This window comes from Salmo trutta, chromosome 3 (genome assembly GCF_901001165.1).
Source record: "Salmo trutta chromosome 3, fSalTru1.1, whole genome shotgun sequence".
Classification (NCBI taxonomy): Eukaryota; Metazoa; Chordata; class Actinopteri; order Salmoniformes; family Salmonidae; genus Salmo; species Salmo trutta.
Genome location: NC_042959.1, coordinates 28,182,693 through 28,204,666, shown reverse-complemented (window position 1 = coordinate 28,204,666; position 21,974 = coordinate 28,182,693). Strand labels below are relative to the sequence as shown.

At 48.4% G+C, this 21,974-nt stretch overlaps 1 protein-coding gene across 5 annotated transcripts; it reads left to right on the top strand.

Moving 5' to 3' along the window:
- Positions 1 to 8,527: 8,527 nt before the first annotated feature.
- Positions 8,528 to 21,735, top strand: LOC115171748 (catenin delta-1-like). 5 transcript variants are annotated; one of them, XM_029728861.1, is made up of 18 exons: positions 8,528 to 8,693; positions 8,801 to 9,060; positions 9,193 to 9,489; positions 9,587 to 9,821; positions 9,952 to 10,174; positions 10,675 to 10,867; positions 10,979 to 11,096; positions 11,196 to 11,352; positions 12,535 to 12,552; positions 12,963 to 13,031; positions 13,101 to 13,228; positions 13,361 to 13,511; positions 13,638 to 13,830; positions 13,984 to 14,183; positions 14,304 to 14,345; positions 14,438 to 14,511; positions 14,706 to 14,797; positions 19,897 to 21,735. In XM_029728861.1, exons 1-17 carry the CDS (start codon positions 8,577 to 8,579, stop codon positions 14,763 to 14,765), a joined length of 2,535 nt encoding a protein of 844 aa, XP_029584721.1. In that variant the 5' UTR covers positions 8,528 to 8,576; the 3' UTR covers positions 14,766 to 14,797; positions 19,897 to 21,735. The 5 variants fall into 5 exon arrangements, with proteins under 5 accessions (XP_029584721.1, XP_029584749.1, XP_029584711.1 ...); XM_029728851.1 differs by having other exon boundaries at positions 8,530 to 8,693; positions 14,435 to 14,511; XM_029728889.1 differs by lacking the exon at positions 14,706 to 14,797 and having other exon boundaries at positions 8,529 to 8,693.
- The last annotated feature ends 239 nt before the right edge of the window (positions 21,736 to 21,974 follow it).

The following is a 21,974-nucleotide window of genomic DNA, read 5'->3' as shown; positions in this document are numbered from 1 at the left end:
GTGTGTGATGTGGTGTGTGTGTGTGTGGAGAGACGCTCTGTGTGTGTGTGTGTGTGAGAGACGCTCTGTGTGTGTGTGTGTGAGAGACGCTCTGTGTGTGTGTGTGAGAGACGCTCTGTGTGTGTGTGTGTGAGAGACTCTCTGTGTGTGTGTGAGAGACGCTCTGTGTGTGTGAGAGACGCTCTGTGTGTGTGAGAGACGCTCTGTGTGTGTGAGAGACGCTCTGTGTGTGTGTGTGTGTGTGTGTGTGAGAGACGCTCTGTGTGTGTGTGTGTGTGTGTGTGTGAGAGACGCTCTGTGTGTGTGTGTGTGTGTGTGTGTGAGAGACGCTCTGTGTGTGTGTGTGTGTGTGAGAGACGCTCTGTGTGTGTGTGTGTGAGAGACGCTCTGTGTGTGTGTGTGTGTGTTTGTGTGTGTGTGTGTGTGTGAGAGACGCTCTGTGTGTGTGAGAGACGCTCTGTGTGTGTGTGAGACGCTCTGTGTGTGTGTGTGTGTGTGTGAGACGCTCTGTGTGTGAGAGACGCTCTGTGTGTGTGTGTGTGTGAGACGCTCTGTGTGTGTGTGTGTGTGTGAGACGCTCTGTGTGTGTGTGTGTGAGAGACGCTCTGTGTGTGTGTGTGTGTGTGTGTGTGTGTGTGTGAGAGACGCTCTGTGTGTGTGAGAGACGCTCTGTGTGTGTGTGAGACGCTCTGTGTGTGTGTGTGTGTGTGAGACGCTCTGTGTGTGTGAGAGACGCTCTGTGTGTGTGTGTGTGTGAGACGCTCTGTGTGTGTGTGTGTGTGTGTGTGTGTGTGAGACGCTCTGTGTGTGTGTGAGACGCTCTGTGTGTGTGTGTGTGTGTGAGAGACGCTCTGTGTGTGTGTGTGTGTGAGAGACGCTCTGTGTGTGTGTGTGTGAGAGACGCTCTGTGTGTGTGTGTGTGTGAGAGACGCTCTGTGTGTGTGTGTGTGTGAGAGACGCTCTGTGTGTGTGTGTGTGTGTGTGTGAGAGACGCTCTGTGTGTGTGTGTGTGTGAGAGACGCTCTGTGTGTGTGTGTGTGTGAGAGACGCTCTGTGTGTGTGAGAGACGCTATGTGTGTGTGAGAGACGCTCTGTGTGTGTGTGTGTGTGAGAGACGCTCTGTGTGTGTGTGTGTGAGAGACTCTCTGTGTGTGTGTGTGAGAGAGACGCTCTGTGTGTGTATGTGAGAGACGCTCTGTGTGTGTGTGTGTGTGTGTGAGAGACGCTCTGTGTGTGTGTGTGTGAGAGACGCTCTGTGTGTGTGTGTGTGTGAGAGACGCTCTGTGTGTGTGTGTGAGAGACGCTCTGTGTGTGTGTGTGTGTGTGTGTGAGAGACGCTCTGTGTGTGTGTGTGTGTGAGAGACGCTCTGTGTGTGTGTGAGAGACGCTCTGTGTGTGTGTGTGTGAGAGACGCTCTGTGTGTGTGTGTGTGAGAGACGCTCTGTGTGTGTGTGTGTGTGAGACGCTCTGTGTGTGTGTGTGAGACGCTCTGTGTGTGTGTGTGTGTGTGAGAGACGCTCTGTGTGTGTGTGAGAGACGCTCTGTGTGTGTGTGTGAGAGACGCTCTGTGTGTGTGTGTGTGTGTGAGAGACGCTCTGTGTGTGTGTGTGTGTGTGAGAGACGCTCTGTGTGTGTGTGTGAGAGACGCTCTGTGTGTGTGTGTGAGAGACGCTCTGTGTGTGTGTGAGAGACGCTCTGTTGTGTGTGTGTGAGACGCTCTGTGTGTGTGTGTGTGTGTGTGAGAGACGCTCTGTGTGTGTGTGTGTGAGAGACGCTCTGTGTGTGTGTGTGTGTGAGACGCTCTGTGTGTGTGTGTGTGTGTGTGTGTGTGAGAGACGCTGTGTGTGTGTGTGTGTGTGTGTGTGAGAGACGCTCTGTGTGTGTGTGTGTGTGTGAGAGACGCTCTGTGTGTGTGTGTGTGTGTGAGAGACGCTCTGTGTGTGTGTGTGTGTGGAGAGACGCTCTGTGTGTGTGTGTGTGTGTGTGTGAGAGACGCTCTGTGTGTGTGTGTGTGAGAGACGCTCTGTGTGTGTGTGTGTGAGAGACGCTCTGTGTGTGTGTGTGTGAGAGACGCTCTGTGTGTGTGTGTGTGTGAGAGACGCTCTGTGTGTGTGTGAGAGACGCTCTGTGTGTGTGTGTGTGAGAGACGCTCTGTGTGTGTGTGTGTGTGTGTGAGAGACGCTCTGTGTGTGTGTGAGAGACGCTCTGTGTGTGTGTGAGAGACGCTCTGTGTGTGTGTGTGTGTGAGACGCTCTGTGTGTGTGAGACGCTCTGTGTGTGTGTGTGTGTGAGACGCTCTGTGTGTGTGTGAGAGACGCTCTGTGTGTGTGAGAGACGCTGTGTGTGTGTGTGAGAGACGCTCTGTGTGTGTGTGTGTGTGTGAGAGACGCTCTGTGTGTGTGTGTGTGTGAGAGACGCTCTGGTGTGTGAGAGACGCTCTGTGTGTGAGAGACGCTCTGTGTGTGTGTGTGAGAGACGCTCTGTGTGTGTGTGTGTGAGAGACGCTCTGTGTGTGTGAGAGACGCTCTGTGTGTGTGTGTCTGTGAGACGCTCTGTGTGTGTGTGTGAGAGACGCTCTGTGTGTGTGTGTGTGTGTGAGAGACGCTCTGTGTGTGTGTGTGTCTGTGAGAGACGCTCTGTGTGTGTGTGTGAGAGACGCTCTGTGTGTGTGTGTGAGAGACGCTCTGTGTGTGTGTGGAGACGCTCTGTGTGTGTGTGTGTGTGTGTGTGTGTGTGAGAGACGCTCTGTGTGTGTGTGTGTGTGAGACGCTCTGTGTGTGTGTGTGTGTGTGACGCTCTGTGTGTGTGTGTGTGTGTGACGCTCTGTGTGTGTGTGTGTGTGTGTGTGTGAGAGACGCTCTGTGTGTGTGTGTGTGTGTGTGAGAGACGCTCTGTGTGTGTGTGTGTGTGAGAGACGCTCTGTGTGTGTGTGTGTGTGAGAGACGCTCTGTGTGTGTGTGTGTGTGTGTGAGAGACGCTCTGTGTGTGTGTGTGTGAGAGACGCTCTGTGTGTGTGTGTGTGTGAGAGACGCTCTGTGTGTGTGAGAGACGCTCTCTGTGTGTGTGTGTGTGTGTGTGTGAGAGAGACGCTCTGTGTGTGTGTGTGTGAGAGAGACGCTCTGTGTGTGTGTGTGTGTGAGAGAGACGCTCTGTGTGTGTGTGTGTGAGAGAGACGCTCTGTGTGTGTGTGTGAGAGACGCTCTGTGTGTGTGTGTGTGAGAGACGCTCTGTGTGAGAGACGCTCTGTGTGTGTGTGTGAGAGACGCTCTGTGTGTGTGTGTGTGAGAGACGCTCTGTGTGTGTGTGTGTGTGTGTGAGAGACGCTCTGTGTGTGTGTGTGTGTGTGTGTGAGAGACGCTCTGTGTGTGTGTGTGTGTGTGTGAGAGAAGCTCTGTGTGTGTGTGTGTGAGAGAAGCTCTGTGTGTGTGTGTGAGAGAAGCTCTGTGTGTGTGTGTGTGTGTGAGAGAAGCTCTGTGTGTGTGTGTGTGTGTGTGTGTGAGAGACGCTCTGTGTGTGTGTGTGAGAGACGCTCTGTGTGTGTGTGTGTGAGAGACGCTCTGTGTGTGTGTGTGAGAGACTCTCTGTGTGTGTGTGTGTGTGTGAGAGACGCTCTGTGTGTGTGTGTGTGTGAAGACGCTCTGTGTGGTGTGTGTGTGTTGTGTGTGTGAGAGAGACGCTCTGTGTGTGTGTGTGTGTGTGTGTGAGACGCTCTGTGGTGTGTGTGTGGTGACGCTCTGGTGTGTGTGTGAGAGACGCTCTGTGTGTGTGTGTGGTGTGAGAGACGCTCTGGTGTGTGTGTGTGTGTTATGTGGTGTGTGTTATGTGGTGTGTGTGTGATGTGGTGGAGACGCTCTGTGTGTGTGGGGTGTGTGAGAGACGCTCTGTGTGTGTGTGTGTGTGAGAGACGCTCTGTGTGTGTGTGGTGTGTGTGAGAGACGCTCTGTGTGTGTGTGTGTGTGAGAGGCGCTCCTGTGTGTGTGTGTGTGTGTGTGTGAGAGACGCTCTGTGTGTGTGTGTGGGTGTGTGTGAGAGACGCTCTGTGTGTGTGTGTGTGTGTGTGAGACGCTGTGTGTGTGTGTGTGTGTGTGTGTGAGAGACGCTCTGTGTGTGTGTGTGAGAGACGCTCTGTGTGTGTGTGTGTGAGAGACGCTCTGTGTGTGTGTGAGAGACGCTCTGTGTGTGTGTGTGTGTGTGGAGACGCTCTGTGTGTGTGTGTGAGAGACGCTCTGTGTGTGTGTGTGTGTGTGTGTGTGAGACGCTCTGTGTGTGTGAGAGACGCTCTGTGTGTGTGTGTGTGTGAGAGACTCTCTGTGTGTGTGTGTGAGAGACGCTCTGTGTGTGTGTGTGTGTGTGAGAGAGACGCTCTGTGTGTGTGTGAGAGAGACGCTCTGTGTGTGTGTGTGAGAGACGCTCTGTGTGTGTGTGTGTGTGTGTGTGTGAGACGCTCTGTGTGTGTGTGTGTGAGAGACGCTCTGTGTGTGTGTGTGTGTGTGTGTGAGAGACGCTCTGTGTGTGTTTGTGTGAGAGACGCTCTGTGTGTGTGTGTGTGTGAGAGACGCTCTGTGTGTGTGTGTGAGAGACGCTCTGTGTGTGTGTGAGAGACGCTCTGTGTGTGTGTGTGTGAGAGACGCTCTGTGTGTGTGTGTGTGTGTGAGAGACGCTCTGTGTGTGTGTGAGAGACGCTCTGTGTGTGTGTGTGTGTGTGAGAGACGCTCTGTGTGTGTGTGTGTGTGAGAGACGCTCTGTGTGTGTGTGTGTGTGTGTGTGAGAGACGCTCTGTGTGTGTGTGTGTGAGAGACGCTCTGTGTGTGTGTGTGAGAGACGCTCTGTGTGTGTGTGTGTGAGAGACGCTCTGTGTGTGTGTGTGTGAGAGACGCTCTGTGTGTGTGTGTGTGAGAGACGCTCTGTGTGTGTGAGAGACGCTCTGTGTGTGTGGAGACGCTCGTTTGGTGTGAGAGACGCTCTGTGTGTGTGTGTGTGTGTGTGTGAGAGACGCTCTGTGTGTGTGTGTGTGTGTGTGTGTGAGAGACGCTCTGTGTGTGTGTGTGTGTGTGTGAGAGACGCTCTGTGTGTGTGTGTGTGTGTGTGTGTGTGAGAGACGCTCTGTGTGTGTGTGAGACGCTCTGTGTGTGTGTGTGTGTGTGTGAGACGCTCTGTGTGTGTGAGAGACGCTCTGTGTGTGTGTGTGTGAGAGACGCTCTGTGTGTGTGTGTGTGTGTGAGACGCTCTGTGTGTGTGTGTGTGTGTGTGTGTGTGTGAGAGACGCTCTGTGTGTGTGAGACGCTCTGTGTGTGTGTGTGTGAGAGACGCTCTGTGTGTGAGAGACGCTCTGTGTGTGTGTGTGTGAGAGACGCTCTGTGTGTGTGTGTGTGTGTGTGAGAGACGCTCTGTGTGTGTGTGTGTGTGTGAGAGACGCTCTGTGTGTGTGTGTGTGTGAGAGACGCTCTGTGTGTGTGTGTGTGTGAGAGACGCTCTGTGTGTGTGTGTGTGTGAGAGACGCTCTGTGTGTGTGTGTGTGTGTGTGTGTGAGAGACGCTCTGTGTGTGTGTGTGTGTGTGAGAGACGCTCTGTGTGTGTGTGTGTGTGAGAGACGCTCTGTGTGTGTGAGAGACGCTATGTGTGTGTGAGAGACGCTCTGTGTGTGTGTGTGTGTGAGAGACGCTCTGTGTGTGTGTGTGAGAGACTCTCTGTGTGTGTGTGTGAGAGAGACGCTCTGTGTGTGTATGTGAGAGACGCTCTGTGTGTCTGTGTGTGTGTGTGTGAGAGACGCTCTGTGTGTGTGTGTGAGAGACGCTCTGTGTGTGTGTGTGTGTGTGAGAGACGCTCTGTGTGTGTGTGTGTGTGTGAGAGACTCTGTGTGTGTGTGTGTGTGTGTGAGAGACGCTCTGTGTGTGTGTGTGTGTGTGAGAGACGCTCTGTGTGTGTGTGAGAGACGCTCTGTGTGTGTGTGTGTGAGAGACGCTCTGTGTGTGTGTGTGTGAGAGACGCTCTGTGTGTGTGTGTGTGTGAGACGCTCTGTGTGTGTGTGAGACGCTCTGTGTGTGTGTGTGTGTGAGAGACGCTCTGTGTGTGTGTGAGAGACGCTCTGTGTGTGTGTGTGAGAGACGCTCTGTGTGTGTGTGTGTGTGTGAGAGACGCTCTGTGTGTGTGTGTGTGAGAGACGCTCTGTGTGTGTGTGTGAGAGACGCTCTGTGTGTGTGTGTGAGACGCTCTGTGTGTGTGTGTGAGACGCTCTGTGTGTGTGTGTGTGTGAGAGACGCTCTGTGTGTGTGTGTGTGTGAGAGACGCTCTGTGTGTGTGTGTGTGTGTGTGAGAGACGCTCTGTGTGTGTGTGTGAGACGCTCTGTGTGTGTGTGTGTGAGACGCTCTGTGTGTGTGTGAGAGACGCTCTGTGTGTGTGTGTGTGTGTGTGAGAGACGCTCTGTGTGTGTGTGTGTGTGTGTGAGAGACGCTCTGTGTGTGTGTGTGTGAGAGACGCTCTGTGTGTGTGTGTGTGTGTGTGAGAGACGCTCTGTGTGTGTGTGTGTGTGTGTGGAGACGCTCTGTGTGTGTGTGTGTGTGTGAGAGACGCTCTGTGTGTGTGTGTGAGAGACGCTCTGTGTGTGTGTGTGAGAGACGCTCTGTTGTGTGTGAGAGACCTCTGTGTGTGTGTGTTGTGTGAGAGACGCTCTGTGTGTGGTGTGAGAGACGCTCTGTGTGTGTGTGTGGTGTGTGTGTGAGAGACGCTCTGTGTGTGTGTGTGTGTGTGTGTGTGAGAGACGCTCTGTGTGTGTGTGAGAGACGCTCTGTGTGTGTGTGAGAGACGCTCTGTGTGTGTGTGTGTGTGTGAGACGCTCTGTGTGTGTGAGACGCTCTGTGTGTGTGTGTGTGTGTGAGACGCTCTGTGTGTGTGTGAGAGACGCTCTGTGTGTGTGAGAGACGCTGTGTGTGTGTGTGAGAGACGCTCTGTGTGTGTGTGTGTGTGTGAGAGACGCTCTGTGTGTGTGTGTGTGTGAGAGACGCTCTGTGTGTGGAGGAGACGCTCTGTGTGTGTGTGTGTGTGTGTGAGAGACGCTCTGTGTGTGTGTGTGTGTGAGAGACGCTCTGTGTGTGTGAGAGACGCTCTGTGTGTGTGTGTGTGTGAGACGCTCTGTGTGTGTCTGTGTGTGTGTGTGAGACGATCTGTGTGTGTGTGTGTGTGTGTGTGAGACGATCTGTGTGTGTGTGTGTGTGTGTGTGTGTGTGTGAGACGATCTGTGTGTGTGTGTGTGTGTGTGTGTGAGACGATCTGTGTGTGTGTGTGTGTGTGAGACGATCTGTGTGTGTGTGTGTGAGACGCTCTGTGTGTGTGTGTGTGGTGAGACGTCTGTGTGTGTGTGTGTGTGTGAGACGCTCTGGTGTGTGTTGTGTGTGAGACGCGTCTGTGTGTGTGTGTGTGTGAGACGCTCTGTGTGTGTGTGTGTGTGTTGTGTGTGAGAGACTCTCTGGTGTGTGTGTGAGAGACGCTCTGTGTGTGTGTGTGTGTGAGACGCTCTGTGTGTGTGTGTGTGTGTGTGTGAGACGCTGTGTGTGTGTGTGTGTGTGTGTGAGACGATCTGTGTGTGTGTGTGAGACGATCTGTGTGTGTGTGTGTGTGTGTGTGTGAGACGATCTGTGTGTGTGTGTGTGTGAGACGATCTGTGTGTGTGTGTGTGAGACGCTCTGTGTGTGTGTGTGTGTGAGACGCTCTGTGTGTGTGTGTGTGTGAGACGCTCTGTGTGTGTGTGTGTGAGACGCTCTGTGTGTGTGTGTGTGTGTGAGAGACGCTCTGTGTGTGTGTGAGAGACGCTCTGTGTGTGTGTGTGTGTGTGAGACGCTCTGTGTGTGTGTGTGTGTGTGAGACGCTCTGTGTGTGTGTGTTTGTGTGTGTGACGCTCTGTGTGTGTGTGTGAGACGCTCTGTGTGTGTGTGTGTGTGTGTGTGTGTGTGTGTGAGACGCTCTGTGTGTGTGTGTGTGTGTGTGTGTGAGACGCTCTGTGTGTGTGTGTGTGTGTGTGTGTGAGACGCTCTGTGTGTGTGTGTGTGTGTGAGACGCTCTGTGTGTGTGTGTGTGTGAGACGCTCTGTGTGTGTGTGTGTGAGACGCTCTGTGTGTGTGTGTGTGTGAGACGCTCTGTGTTGTGTGGTGAGACGCGCTTCGGTGTGGTGTGTGTGGAGAACGCGCTCTGTGTGTGTGTGTGTGTGTGAGACGCTCTGTGTGTGTGTGTGTGTGTGAGACGCTCTGTGTGTGTGTGTGTGTGAGACGCTCTGTGTGTGTGTGTGTGAGACGCTCTGTGTGTGTGTGAGACGCTCTGTGTGTGTGTGTGTGAGACGCTCTGTGTGGTGGTGTGTGAGACGCTCTGTGTGTGGTGTGTGAGACGCTCTGTGTGTGTGTGTGTGAGACGCTCTGGTGTGTGTGTGTGTGAGACGCTCTGTGTGTGTGTGTGTGTGAGACGCTCTGTGTGTGTGTGTGTGTGTGTGAGACGCTCTGTGTGTGTGTGTGTGTGTGTGAGACGCTCTGTGTGTGTGTGTGTGTGACGCTCTGTATGTGTGTGTGACGCTCTGTGTTAACAGTACAGGATGGTGGACCCAGCGCATGGCGCTCTAGACGAGAGCTACACACCAGAAGGGGATTCCCAGGAAGTACACTCCGCCTTCTCAGACGATGGAACCAATGGACGGCGGGCAGGGAACGCGGTATAAACACAGTTACATATAAGTCACAGTACAAGAATTTCCTCCATGGATGACAAACGATTATCTACAACTTCCTGTCTCATGGTGATGTACTTCCTCTTCTGCAGATGGTGATCACCTCACGTACTGTCCTGCCCTCTGATTCGATGTCCATTGACGGGGGAGTGTCTGTCTCGGGCATGGGCGGTTACAGTGCCACTCTGGACCGTTCCTACAGGCAGGGTGGAGGGGGAGACTACCCCACAGCCACGGTCCCCAGGAACTACCACTACGGCCCCGCGGGGGGGTACGACGACTACAGGAGCGCCCCGCCTTCTGAGGCCTACGCCAGCCTGAGCAGAGGCACACGCATGGACGACCGCTACAGGTCAGACCACTGCCACTGTCGTTAAAGTTTGTGAAAAGTTTGTGAAAAAGAGCACTGTAAAGAAAGAAAAATGCTAGTATTCCTTTGAAGATTTCCTATCTTTGGTATAATTGATCTTCTGTCTCTCTCCAGACCTGCGGATGGGTACAGGACCCTTGACTCTGGGTACCGTGCCCCCAGTAGACAGCAGCTGGACCCCTACGCAGCCCAGCCCCAGGTGGGGCGAGGGGTGATGGGCATGGGAAGTGCCCTGGAGCTGGCGGGCATGCGCTACGCCCACCAGGGCCACTATGGCATGGAGGATGACCAGAGGAGTCTGGGATATGATGATGTGGAGTACAGTATGGCTCCTCCCACCATGCATCCAGGATACGGCACCATGCCGCGACTAGGCCCAGGCCCAGGAGGACTGGACAGGCGCAGGCTCAGGTAGACACACACCACTCGGATATGTATGTACACCATTCTCCGATACCACACACATACACCAATTAATTTGCGTCTGATTTGTGCAATTGTCCCTTAGGAGTTGTGAGGACACTTTGGAAGGGGACATGGGAGGAGTCGACACCTACACCTGGGGCGTCAACATGGAGAGAGGAAGTATGGCGTCATTGGACAGCACCCTGAGGAAGGGTCCGCCCACTTCCTGGAGACAGCCGGAGCTTCCTGAGGTCATCGCCATGTTGAACTACAGGCTGGACCCGGTCAAAACCAACGCTGCTGCCTTCCTCCAGCACCTCACCTTCAAGAACGACAAGGTAACACACACAAATCTTGTATATTTGCAAACACACTGATTTGTATTGAAATGATGGATATTACAAGTGTTAAAGTACTGCTGTCAGTGTTTTAGGATTGGTTTGGTGTGTGACCATGTTGGTTGTGTAGGTGAAATCGGAGGTGCGTCGTTTAAAGGGGATCCCTTCTCTGGTCTCGTTGCTGGACAACCCCAAGAGGGATGTACACCACTCGGCCTGCGGGGCGCTCAAGAACATCTCGTACGGACCAGACCACGACAACAAGATCGCCATCAAGAACTGTGACGGCATCCCAGCCTTAGTCCGGCTACTGAGGAAGGCCAGAGACCAAGACCTCACTGACACCATTACAGGTAATACTACTGTTCAGGCCCTCCAAGATTTCAAAGGGATTTTTTTGTGCTGTATGCTGGCAAAAATGCTTGATTTTGCTGCGGCAATTCTGTAATTTTGCATGGCAATATGTAATGATTTTTACCAATTTGGCGTGAAAATGCACCGACGGGAAAGTTTGACGTGCGGCTTGATTGAACCATACTCGGTGATTTTTGCGGTGAAGAGTTGAAATTACGAGCACTTTTTGTGTACTACGGTGATGGCTCCGTTTTGTGTTAATATTGAGATTTGACTTTTTTTATGTGGAATTAGCCCTCATAATATGCAGGAATTAGATTTTGCCCCAAAATTGTAATCACGGAATTCTAGAGGGACTGACTGTTATAACTATTACAGTACTGGTTATGGGACAGTAAAACATTACCGTGTAGTATTCCTACTATAATTCCTTATTATTGGTCCCAATCAGAGAACTGAGTCATGAAGATGATGGACGCATCTCCCTCTTCTTCCTCAGGCACTTTGTGGAACCTATCGTCTCACGACTCGGTGAAGATGGAGATCGTGGACCACGCGTTACACGCCCTCTCAGACGAGGTGATGGTGCCGCACTCTGGCTGGGAGAGAGGGAGTGACGGAGGGGAGGAGAGCCTCAAACCACGCCACCTGGAGTGGGAGACGGCCCTCACAAACACAGCCGGCTGTCTGAGGTACGTGGAGGGAGAGGAAGCGGACAGCAGGAGATGAATGGACAAAGGGACTATGTATTGGGGATGTTGAACCCTAAACATTGTATCTATATATATTTTTGTTTTGTTCAGAAACGTGAGCTCAGAACGTAGTGAGGCCAGGCGGAAGCTGAGAGAGTGTGCGGGATTGGTGGACTCGCTGATGTACATTGTCCAATCACAGATCAACCGCAAAGATGTGGACAACAAGGTGTTTAACCCAACCCGTAGCTTCTAATCGATTGCTGATGAATTTTACGTACTTGAGTAATGACACTTTAAAACCTCCCATCTCCCTGTCTCTGTGCAGTTGGTGGAGAACAGTGTTTGTCTGCTGAGGAATCTGTCCTATCAGGTTCACCGAGAGGTTCCCGGCTGCGAGCGCTACCAGGAGGCCGCACCCCTAAACCAGGGCCCCGCCCCCGGCTCCAACAAGGCCGGCTGCTTCGGCTCACGGAAGGGCAAAGGTCGGTAACCGGCCTGTAACCCCAAAAGGTCGATGTCCGCTCCCCCCCGGAAATCTTATTAGCATAATAAACACATCTGTTTAAGCTAGAGATCTGTTTTTGTTTTGCATTGGATGCGTCTCAGAGCTAGAGCTTGTCAGACCATGAGACATCCCGAAAATCGGTCTTTTCACAAAATCGTCTGTAGCATCCAAACCCCCACAAGCGTCTTGGGACTCGTCTGAAGTCAGTCGGTACAGAAGATCTGTCAAAATTCTGTCTGTAGCGTCCAACAGTTTAAAGGTGAGACTCTCATGAAAATGTTTTTTGCTCTAGGATGCCCACAGGCCTCGAGACTCGTCTGAAGGCCCCCCAGTACCACTCAAAAATGGATGGCAGTATATATGGAGACTGTTTAATGAAAGAAAATGGGGGTTTAAATACACTATTTTTCATGGTTCGGGCTAGGCCCCTTCGTTCCAGTGAAGGGAAATCTTAACGATACAGCATACGATATTCTAGATGGTTCTGTGCTTCCAACTTTGTGGCTACAGTTTGGGGAAGGCCCTTTCCTGTTTCAGCATGACAATGCCCCCGTGCACAAAGCGAGGTCCATACAGAAATGGTTTGTCGATTTGTGTGGAACAACTTGACTGGCCTACACAGAGCCCTGACCTCAACTCCATCAAACACCTTTGAGATTAATTGGAATGCCCAACATCAGTGCCCGACCTCACTAATGATCTTGTGGCTGAATGGAAGCAAGACCCCGCAGTAATGTTCCAACATCTAGTGCAAAGCCTTCCCAAAAGAGTAAAGGGGGGACCAACTCCATATTAATGCCCATGATTTTGGAATGAGATGTTCGAAGAGCAGGGCTTAAACGCTTGTGGGTTAAAGGTCATAGTTCTCTGTGTCTAGAGGTAGAAAGTTTCCCTTAACTCCAGATCTAGGATCAGATCACCCTCTCCCCAGTCCTCACTCATTAAAAGGGGTGCGAGATTTAGACTGACCTTAGATCTGTGGTTAGTGGAAACATAATCCTATTATGTGTATGTGATGATTGGGTGCCATGGGCTGGGTTTTGCTCTTGTGAATCTGATGTGCTTGTTGGTGGCTGGGTTACTATTTCAGTTTTTCACTCTCTCCTTCCCTCCCTCTGTCCTCCGCCCATCCTCTTCTTGTGTTCCTGTCCTGTTTTAGATGAGTGGTTTTCCAAAGGTAAGATTCTCTTCAGCTGCGTTTATGCAAGTTGCCCGATTCTGATCTTGTTTTTCACTAACGGGTCTTTTGACCAATCACATCAACGCTGAAAAATATCTGCTGTGATTGGTCAAAAATATCAGAATTGGGCTGCCGTAAACGCAGCCTTCTTGGTGTTCTATTGTACTGTGGCGAAATAAGGGCTTTTCCTAACGCTGGCCGGTCTTAACATTGCCTTTACTGTAAATGGGACGTGACAGAGTGCATGCTGTTCAACTAGTGCATGATAACATGTCATTCTGAGGAGACTGCCTCTATTAGAAAGGGCAGTCTATTAGAAATGCGCATTAAAATGTATTTTTACATCTACCTCAATCAGAATGAGCTCTAGATCGTTTTGACCTCTCCTCATCATCCTCTCTCTCCAGGTAAGAAGGATGCGGATGACGGGAGTGTGGACCAGGTTGATATTCCAAAGAGGACGATGCCTGCCAAAGGTAAGTCGAAACACCATACGAAAGCGCAGTGGACACAGAATCAGTTACTGAAATCCGTCTTCCTACCAGGCTATGAGCTGCTGTTCCAGCCAGAGGTGGTGCGTGTGTACACGTCGCTGCTGAGAGAGAGCCAGAACCCCTCAGTGCTGGAAGCCGCAGCCGGGGCTGTACAGAACCTGTGTGCCGGACGCTGGACTGTGAGTGGGCAGCCTCTGACCTCTCACCTTTCCCTGAATCTCCTCGTCTTGCCTATCATGTTCTGATCCATAGCGTTACCCCAATGACGTTGGTCGCAGATTACTCCCTCTCCCTCCCTCTCTGTCCCTCAGTATGGTCGCTATATCCGGGCCACGGTGCGTCTGGAGAAGGGCCTGCCCATGATGGCAGAGCTGCTGGCTCATGGGAACGACCGCGTGGTCAGAGCCATGTCGGGAGCCCTGAGGAACCTGGCCATCGACAACCGCAACCGTGAGCTGCTCGGTGAGTTGGTGTATCAGATAACACACGATATCACAACTTCATGAGGAAATACGTTTTTCATCAGCAGATAGATGTAAAACATTTTCCCCAGATACTCTAAAGAGTGGATGTATTGTCCTCCCATAGGTAAGCACGCTGTGCCCCACCTGGTGGCAGACCTGCCGGGTGGCCAGAGCCAGTCGGCACGACCTCTGTCTGAGGAGACAGTGGTGTCTGTACTGAGCACGCTCACTGAGGTGCTGGGCAACAGCCTGGAGGCCGCCAAGACCCTCAGGGCCTCCCAAGGCATCGAGAGACTGGTACTCATCAACAAGGATGGGTGAGAGTGTGTGTTTGCGTGTGGAACTGAACAGCTCGCGTGTGGAACTGAACAGCTCATTAACAAGTTATATTGTTGCCGTTTGTTTGTGGCTGATGGGTCAGTGTTCATGCAGTACATGTCTAACGGAGTGTATGTCTATTGGTCCTGCAGCAAGCGGTCTGAGCGGGAGGTGCGTGGGGCAGGCCAGGTGTTACAGCTGGTCTGGGGGCACAAGGATCTGCGGCGCCCCCTGGAGAAGGACGGCTGGAAGAAGACCGACTTCATGGTGAACCTCAACCCCACCGCCAACGGCCCCTCTACACGCAGCAATGGGACCTACGAGGACACTACTATGCCACTGCTAGAAAGAGGTGACACTTGGAAGAGTTGTATTTGCATCAGACTTGCACCTTAACAGGAAGTTAAAGCTAGACATAAAATGTAGGAATTTTAGGGAAGCAAACAGAATGTAATGGCTTTTTTTTCGACAGGGGAGAAGAGGGACATGATTCCACTGAATGACCTAGGGCCTGGTGAGTATCCATAGAAACCCTGACAAAGCTAAGCCCAGCTAATACTTTATTTTTGTCAGTGATTTATGCTCTTCCTCCCTACGTCTTAGAAGCCTACTCTACACTGGACCAGAGGGAGAGGAGACACACTCTGGACAACTCCCTCAACGCCACAGACACTTTACAGGTAAGACACACCCCTGCCCTGTACACATTGTTTCTTTAACTTAAACACACTTGCCTTTTAACCTGTTCTCTCTCCTTCACACCTTTTTTAAAACGTCTCCATTTTCTTTTGGTTGACGATCACCGTCTCTACTCACGGTATCTTTCTCACTTTCACAATCTCCCGCTCTTTCTGTCTTTCTCGTTCTGTCTCAGCGTGGGGTGTATGGAGGCAGAAAGGGTTCACTGCCTCTGTTGGACTCCTACGATGGTTAGCCCCCCTCTCCCCCTCTGCATGTAACAGCATGGTACGTTTCACCTCTTGTCCTGCATGGACTCTATCGCCATCCTTTGTCTCTGATACCTATTACCTATCTCTGCTGTAACACTGTGTCAGTATTGTGTTATTTCAGTACCTTGGTTTTGTGGACAGTATAGTGCGCAGTGAAAACTGATTGAAGTTCAGCGGTATGAATATTCTAGTAGTATACAATACCATCAGTGTTTCCCCTAGTTCAAGAAAAATGTAATTCTCTGTAATTGTATACATTGTTCCATGGCGCTGAGAGAGAATATTGCTATGTGAAAGTTAATTTCCTATTTCCAATTCTACACATTTTGCCATGGCCATTTGTGTTCTTATGCTCAAGCATAACAAAACCAATGGGCATGTGCCCTGTCAGTAATCCAGCAATGCCAAAACAATATCCCTGACCTCTACCCCATCGAGCACCTTTTGGATGAATTGGAACGCCGACTGCGAGCCAGGCCTAATCGTCCATCAGTGCCCGATTTTCCCCTAATGCTCTTGTGGCTGAATGGAAGCAAGTCCCTGCAGCAATGTTCCAACATTTAGTGGAAAGCCTTCCCAGAAGGGTGCAGGCTGTTATAGCATCAAGGGGGACCAACTCCATATTAATGCCCATCATTTTGGAATGAAATATTCGACGAGCAGGTGTCCACATACATTATATATACACACACACACACACACACACACACACACACACACAGTTGAAGTCGGAAGTTTACATACACTTAGGTTGGAGTCATTAACTCGTATTTCAACCACTCCACAAATTTCTTGTTAACAAACTATAGTTTCGGCAAGTAGGTTAGGGCATGCACTTCGTGCATGAAACAAGTAATTTTTCCAACAATTGCTTGCTGACAGATTATTTCACTTATAATTCACTGTATCACAATTCCAGTGGGTCAGAAGTGTACATACACTAAGTTGACTGTACCTTGAAACAGCTTGGACAATTCCAGAAAATGTAATTTCTTTAGAAGCTTCTGATAGGCTAATTGACATCATTTGAGTCAATTGGAGGTGTACCTGTGGACGTATTTCAAGGCCTACCTTCAAACTCAGTGCCTCTTTGCTTGACGTCATGGGAAAATCAAAAGAAATCAGCTGCTTTCTGTCTCCCAGAGATGAATGTGCAAATGAATCCCAGAACAACAGCCAAGGACTATATGAAGATGCTTGAGGAAACGGTACAAAAGTATCTGTATCCACAGTAAAACAAGTCCTATATCGACATAACCTGAAAGGCCACTCAGCAAGGAAGAAGCCACAAAAAAAACTGACTACGGTTTGCAACTGCATATGGGGACTAAGATCGTACTTTTTGGAGAAATGTCCTGTGGTCTGATGAAACAAAAATGGAACTGTTTGGCCATAATGACCATCGTTATGGTTGGAGGAAAAAGGGGGAGGCTTGCAAGCCGAAGAACACCATCCCAACTGTGAAGCACGGGGGTGGCAGCATCATGTTGTGGGGGTGCTTTGCTACAGGAGGGACTGGTGTAGTTCACAAAATAGATGGCATCATGAGGCAGGAAAATTGTGGATATATTGAAGCAACATCAAGACATCAGTCAGGAAGTTCAAGCTTGGTCGCAAATGGGTCTTCCAAATGGACAATGACCCCCAAGCATACTTCCAAAGTTGTTGCAAAATGGCTTAAGGACAACAAAGTCAAGGTTTTGGAGTGGCCATCACAAAGCCCTGACCTCAATCCTATAGAAAATGTGTGGGCAGAACTGAAAAAGCGTGTGCGAGCAAGTAGGCCTACAAACCTGACTCAGTTACACCAGCTCTGTCAGGAGGAATGGGCCAAACTTCACCCAACTTATTGTGGGAAGCTTGTGGAAGGCTACCCGAAACGTTTGACCCAAGTTAAACAATTTAAAGGCAATGCTACCAAATACTAATTGAGTGTATGTAAACTTCTGACCCACTGGGAATGTGATGAAAGAAATAAAAGCGGAAATGAATCATTCTCTCCTATTATTCTGACACTTCACATTCTTAAAATAAAGTGGTGATCCTAACTGACCTAAGACGGTGCAATTTTTCTAGGATTAAATGTCAGGAATTGTGAAACTGAGTTTAAATGTATTTGGCTAAGGTGTATGTAAACTTCCGACTTCAACTATCCATGCATACAGTGGCAGAGTTTGTGAACCCTTTGGAAATACCTGGAATTTCTGCATAAATTGTTCAGCTGATCTTCATCTAGGTCACAACAATAGACAGTCTGCTTAAACTAACACACAAACAATTTTATGTTTTCATGTCTTTATTGAACACACCGTGTAAGCATTCACAGTGCAGGGTGGGAAAAGTATGAACCCTTGGATTTAACTGGTTGAGCCTCCTTTGGCAGCAATAACGTCAACCTGACGTTTTCTGTAGTTGCAGATCAGACCTGCAACAACGGTCAGGAGGATTTTTGAACTATTCCTCTTTACAAAACCGTTTCAGTTCTGCAATATTCTTGGTATGTCTGTGAACTGTTCTCTTGAGGTCATGCCACAGTATCTCAATCGGGTTGAGGTCAGAACTCTGACTGGGCCACTCTAGAAGGCGTATTTTCTTCTGTTGAAGCCATTCTGTTGATTTACTTCTGTGTTTTGGGGCGTTGTCCTGTTGCATCACCCAACTTCTGTTGAGCTTCAATTGGCGGACAGATGGCCTAACGTTCTCCTGCAAAATGTCTTGATGAACTTGGGAATTCATTTTTCCGTCAACGATAGCAAGCTGTCCAGGCCCTGCAGCAGCAAAGTATTCCCAACCATGATGCTCCCTCCACCATAATTTACAGTTGGGATGAGGTTTTGATGTTGGTGTGCTGTGCTTTTTTTTTTCTCTCCACACTTAGTGTTATGCGTTCCTTCCAAACAACTCTTTATAGTTTCATCTGTCCAAAGAATATTTTGCCAGTAGCGCTGTGGAACATCAAGGATCCCTTTTTGTTAACCTCAGACATGTAGCAATGTTTTTTTTTGGACAGCAGTGGCTTCTTCCGTGGTGTCCTCCCATGAACACTATTCTTGCTTAGTGTTTTACGTATCGTAGACTCATCAACAGAGGCGTTAGCTTGTTCCAGAGTATTTTCTAAGTCTTTAGCTGACACTCTAGGATTCTTCTTAATTATCCTCATTGAGCTGTGCTCTTGCAGTCATCTTTGCAAGACTGCCACTCCTATGGAGAGTAGCAACAGTGCTGAACTTTCTCCATTTACAGACAATTTGTCTTACCGTGGACTGATGAACATGAAGGCTTTTAGAGATACTTTTGTAACCCTTTCCAGCTTTATGCAAGTCAACAATTCTTAATCTTAGGTCTTCTGAGATCTCTTTTGATCAAGGCATGGTTCACATCAGCCAATGCTTCTTGTGAATAGCAAACTCCAATTGTGAAGTTTTTTTTATAGGGCAGGGCCGCTCTAAACAACGTCTCCAATTTAGCTTTTGGAGAAGTCATTAGCCTAGGGGTTTACATTTTCCAACCTACACTGTGAATGTTTAAATTATGTATTCAATAGACAAGACAAATAGAATAATTTGTGTTATTAGTTTAAGCACACTGTCTATTGTTGTGACTTTGATCAAATTTGATGACCAATTTATGCAGAAATCCAGGTAATTCCAAAGGGTTCACATACTTTTTCTTGTCACTGTAGATATTACACACACACATCGAACAAAAATATAACGTAAGATTTAAAGTGTTGGTTTCATAAGCTGAAATACAAGATCACAAAATTTTCCCATATACACAAAAATATGAAGTTCTCTCAAATTTGGTGCACAAATGTTTACGTCCCTATTAGTGAGCATTTCTCCTTTGCCATGATAATCTATCCACCTGACAGGTGTGGCATATCAAGAGCTGATTAAACCATACACAGGTGCACCTTGTGCTGGGGACAATAAGGCCTCTCTAAAATGTGCAGTGTTGTCACACAACACAATGCCACAAATGTCTCCAGTTGAGGGAGCGTACAATTCACATCCTGACTGCAAGGATGTCCCGCAGAACTATTGCCAGAGAATTTAATGTTAATTTCTCTACCATAAGCTGCCTAAATCATTTTAGAGTTTCGCAGTAAGTCCAACCAGTCTTACAACCGCAGCTGATGAAACTGAGTTTCTGTCTGTAATAAAACTCTTTTGTGGGGAGAAACTAATTCTGATTGGTTGGCTGCACCCCTGCTTAGTCATGTGAAATCCATAGGTTAGGACGTAATGAATTTATTTAAATTGACTGATTTTCTAATGAACTAACTCAGATTCTTTGAAATTGTAGCATGTTGTGTTCATTTTTGGAGTGTGTGATATATATGTATATATGTATGTGTCACTTGATGTACAAGACATTAGGAACACCTGCTCTTTCATGAGACTGACCAGGTGAGTTATGATCCCTTATTGATGTCACCTGTTAAATCCACTTCGACCAGTGTCGTTTAAGGGGAGGAGACCGGTTAAAGAAGGATTTTAAGCCTTGAGACATGGATTGTGTATGGGTGAATGGGCAAGACAAAATATTTAAGTGCCTTTGAACAGGGTATGGTAGTAGGTTTGAGGCACACTGGTTTGAGTGTCAAGAACTGCAACACTGCTGGGTTTTTCACGCTCAACTGTTTCCTGTGTGTATCAAGAATGGTCCACCACCCAAAGGACAGCCAGCCAACTTGACAACTATGGGAAGCATTGGAGTCAACATGGGCAACTATCCCTGTGGACTGCTTTTGACACCTTGTAGAGTCCATGCCCCGACGAATTGAGGCTTTTCTGAGGGCAAAAGGGGGAGGTGGAACTCCATATTAGGAAGGTGTTCTTAACGTTTTGTACACTCAGTGTATACTATTTGGCGCAATGATGAATACAGGGGAAACATTGAATACCCAAGAGGCTTTCACACTGGTATAGTATGCTATGTGAACTTGTGTATTACGCTGTATCATATACCTTAACAATATACCGTAGGCAATTGCATTTTGGCATATTGTGTAGACTCACATACTTGCACCACAGAATCCACTTGAGTGTACCGTTTGCTAAACACATGCACTAATCAAATGTATTGCTTATCATTCCCTTCTCCCTCCAGAAAAACTGATCGTGTGCATCACCCAGAGTGAGCTGCCCCTGCCCTACCACTGCTACTGAGGAGAGACCCACAGACTTGCTCTCATCCCCCTCTTTTGCTCCTTCATCACAAGTCTGTGGTTATGAAGATGAGGGTTGGCATCCAAAGAAAGCAGTTGTGTTGCAATCAGAAATCTGACACACACACACACACACACACAGATCATAGTAGCATCAGAAATATATTATCTCTAAGTTTTATTGATATTCCTTTTTTCAAGGCAATCATCTTTGTTTGACAATCATTGTTTATTTCTGTTTCTATGGTTACTTACATCCAACATTTGGCTCAGTGAGCGTTCCCTGTCGTTCGTTAGATTTATCGTCCTCATACTCATCCATGCGTTTTGTCGTTGTCGTGAATCAGATTGCTGCCATCACCTGCATCCTGAGATGAATTTATTTTTAAATATCTGTAGGGTATGTGTATATAAAAAGAGGACATGTTTGATTGGTAAGAGGAGGTGTCTGCTTTCAAGGTTGATTTTAATTTAAATTGTGCCCAGATTGGGATTGGAAGGTGACTGGTGGACCAATGAGACTTGGCCCTCATAGATTCAGAATGTTTGTATAGGAGTTATTTTAATCTCTTCTAGTTATCTTCGTCTGGTTGGTTTTGGGTTAGTTGGGAGAGTTTAAGGCCTGTGTGTGTGTGAGTGCCATACAGGAGATCTGTGTGAGATTGATGTGTGTGTGAGAGAGCTTCGTTAACGAACAAAACCCATATGACCGTTTATTTTAAAGGATTTCACTTTGTGCTCTCATGCGTTTTTCTACTCCTGTGGCAAATATTTATTTTATTTGTCTGTTCTTTTCAATTGTGGCTTTTACAGATTTACCAACTGCATCTTTTGTCGAGTGATAACCTTTTTTTTTTTTTTACGTGTCTGTTTTCCCTAATGTAAAGATATGACCGTTAGACTGCTGTCTTACCCTCCTGATATGTTAACTATGGCTGTGGATTTAGCTTCTGCTGTGCAGGTAGCTGGAATACTACAGTTCACACACTGTTAAAAAGCACCACAGCTCTTAGTCCTACATTGCCCATACTCTAGATAACGTTCCAACACTAAACTACAACACTAGAAACTCATTCCCCACACTACTATACAGAACCCCACTACAGACCTGGGGCCTATTCAATAGGATGGGTTGTTAGAAATGTATTACATAGAACTCACAAGATTCTTTATTCTGCATGTTAGACTTTATTAGTGTCTGTTTTAATAAAAGACAGTTCTCTGCAATGCTCTGAACCACCTATAACGCTAATCGCACTGCAGTTCAGTCAGTACTTACTGTTACACCGGACAGAGCAATGTGCCGCTGATATGGACCACGAGCAGTGGTTGAAAAGGAGAATGAGGTTGGTCTTCTCTATAAATGACACTTGTAGTTATGTATTGAGAGAATTGCTTTCCTCAGAGGTGACTCGAGTGTAGACACAGCGGGACCAAGCTAAGGGGAAAACTCTAAAAGCACATTTTGGTATAAGATCTGTTCTTCCTGCTTTGACTTCATTTTGTGCCCGCGTTTTTAATATTTTGTTTTCTGATTTGGGAATGGTTGTTGGGAGTGGTGGGTGAAGCATATGCAACCTGTTATTCTTTTTATTCTGCTTTTACCACTTTCTTTGAATGGCAAGAAACCAATCCCACATGGATAATTTCTCGTTATTATTGCCTATTCATGTACAATGATGATGAACTTACCTGCCTTGGCTCTGAAAAGTTTCTTTTTCACTAAGAATATGTAACTGGCAATACTGTTTTATAAAATAAAGATCTTTTCTCAGACCAGATTTGATCAGATTTGTGTGCATGTGTGACAGCTAGAGATGTGTACTTGGGATAAACACGTCTAATTAAAGAGGTACAGCTTAGTTTATCTGGGTAACCAGACTCCCTAACTCAAACACACACCTTCACGCCTTTATAACCATGAAGGCTTGAGCTAGGGGTGGTCTTGAGCTAGGGGTCAGTCTTGTGCCCCACTCGCAGTTAGTATGCATCTACTACATTTGAGATGCCTGAAAGGTGT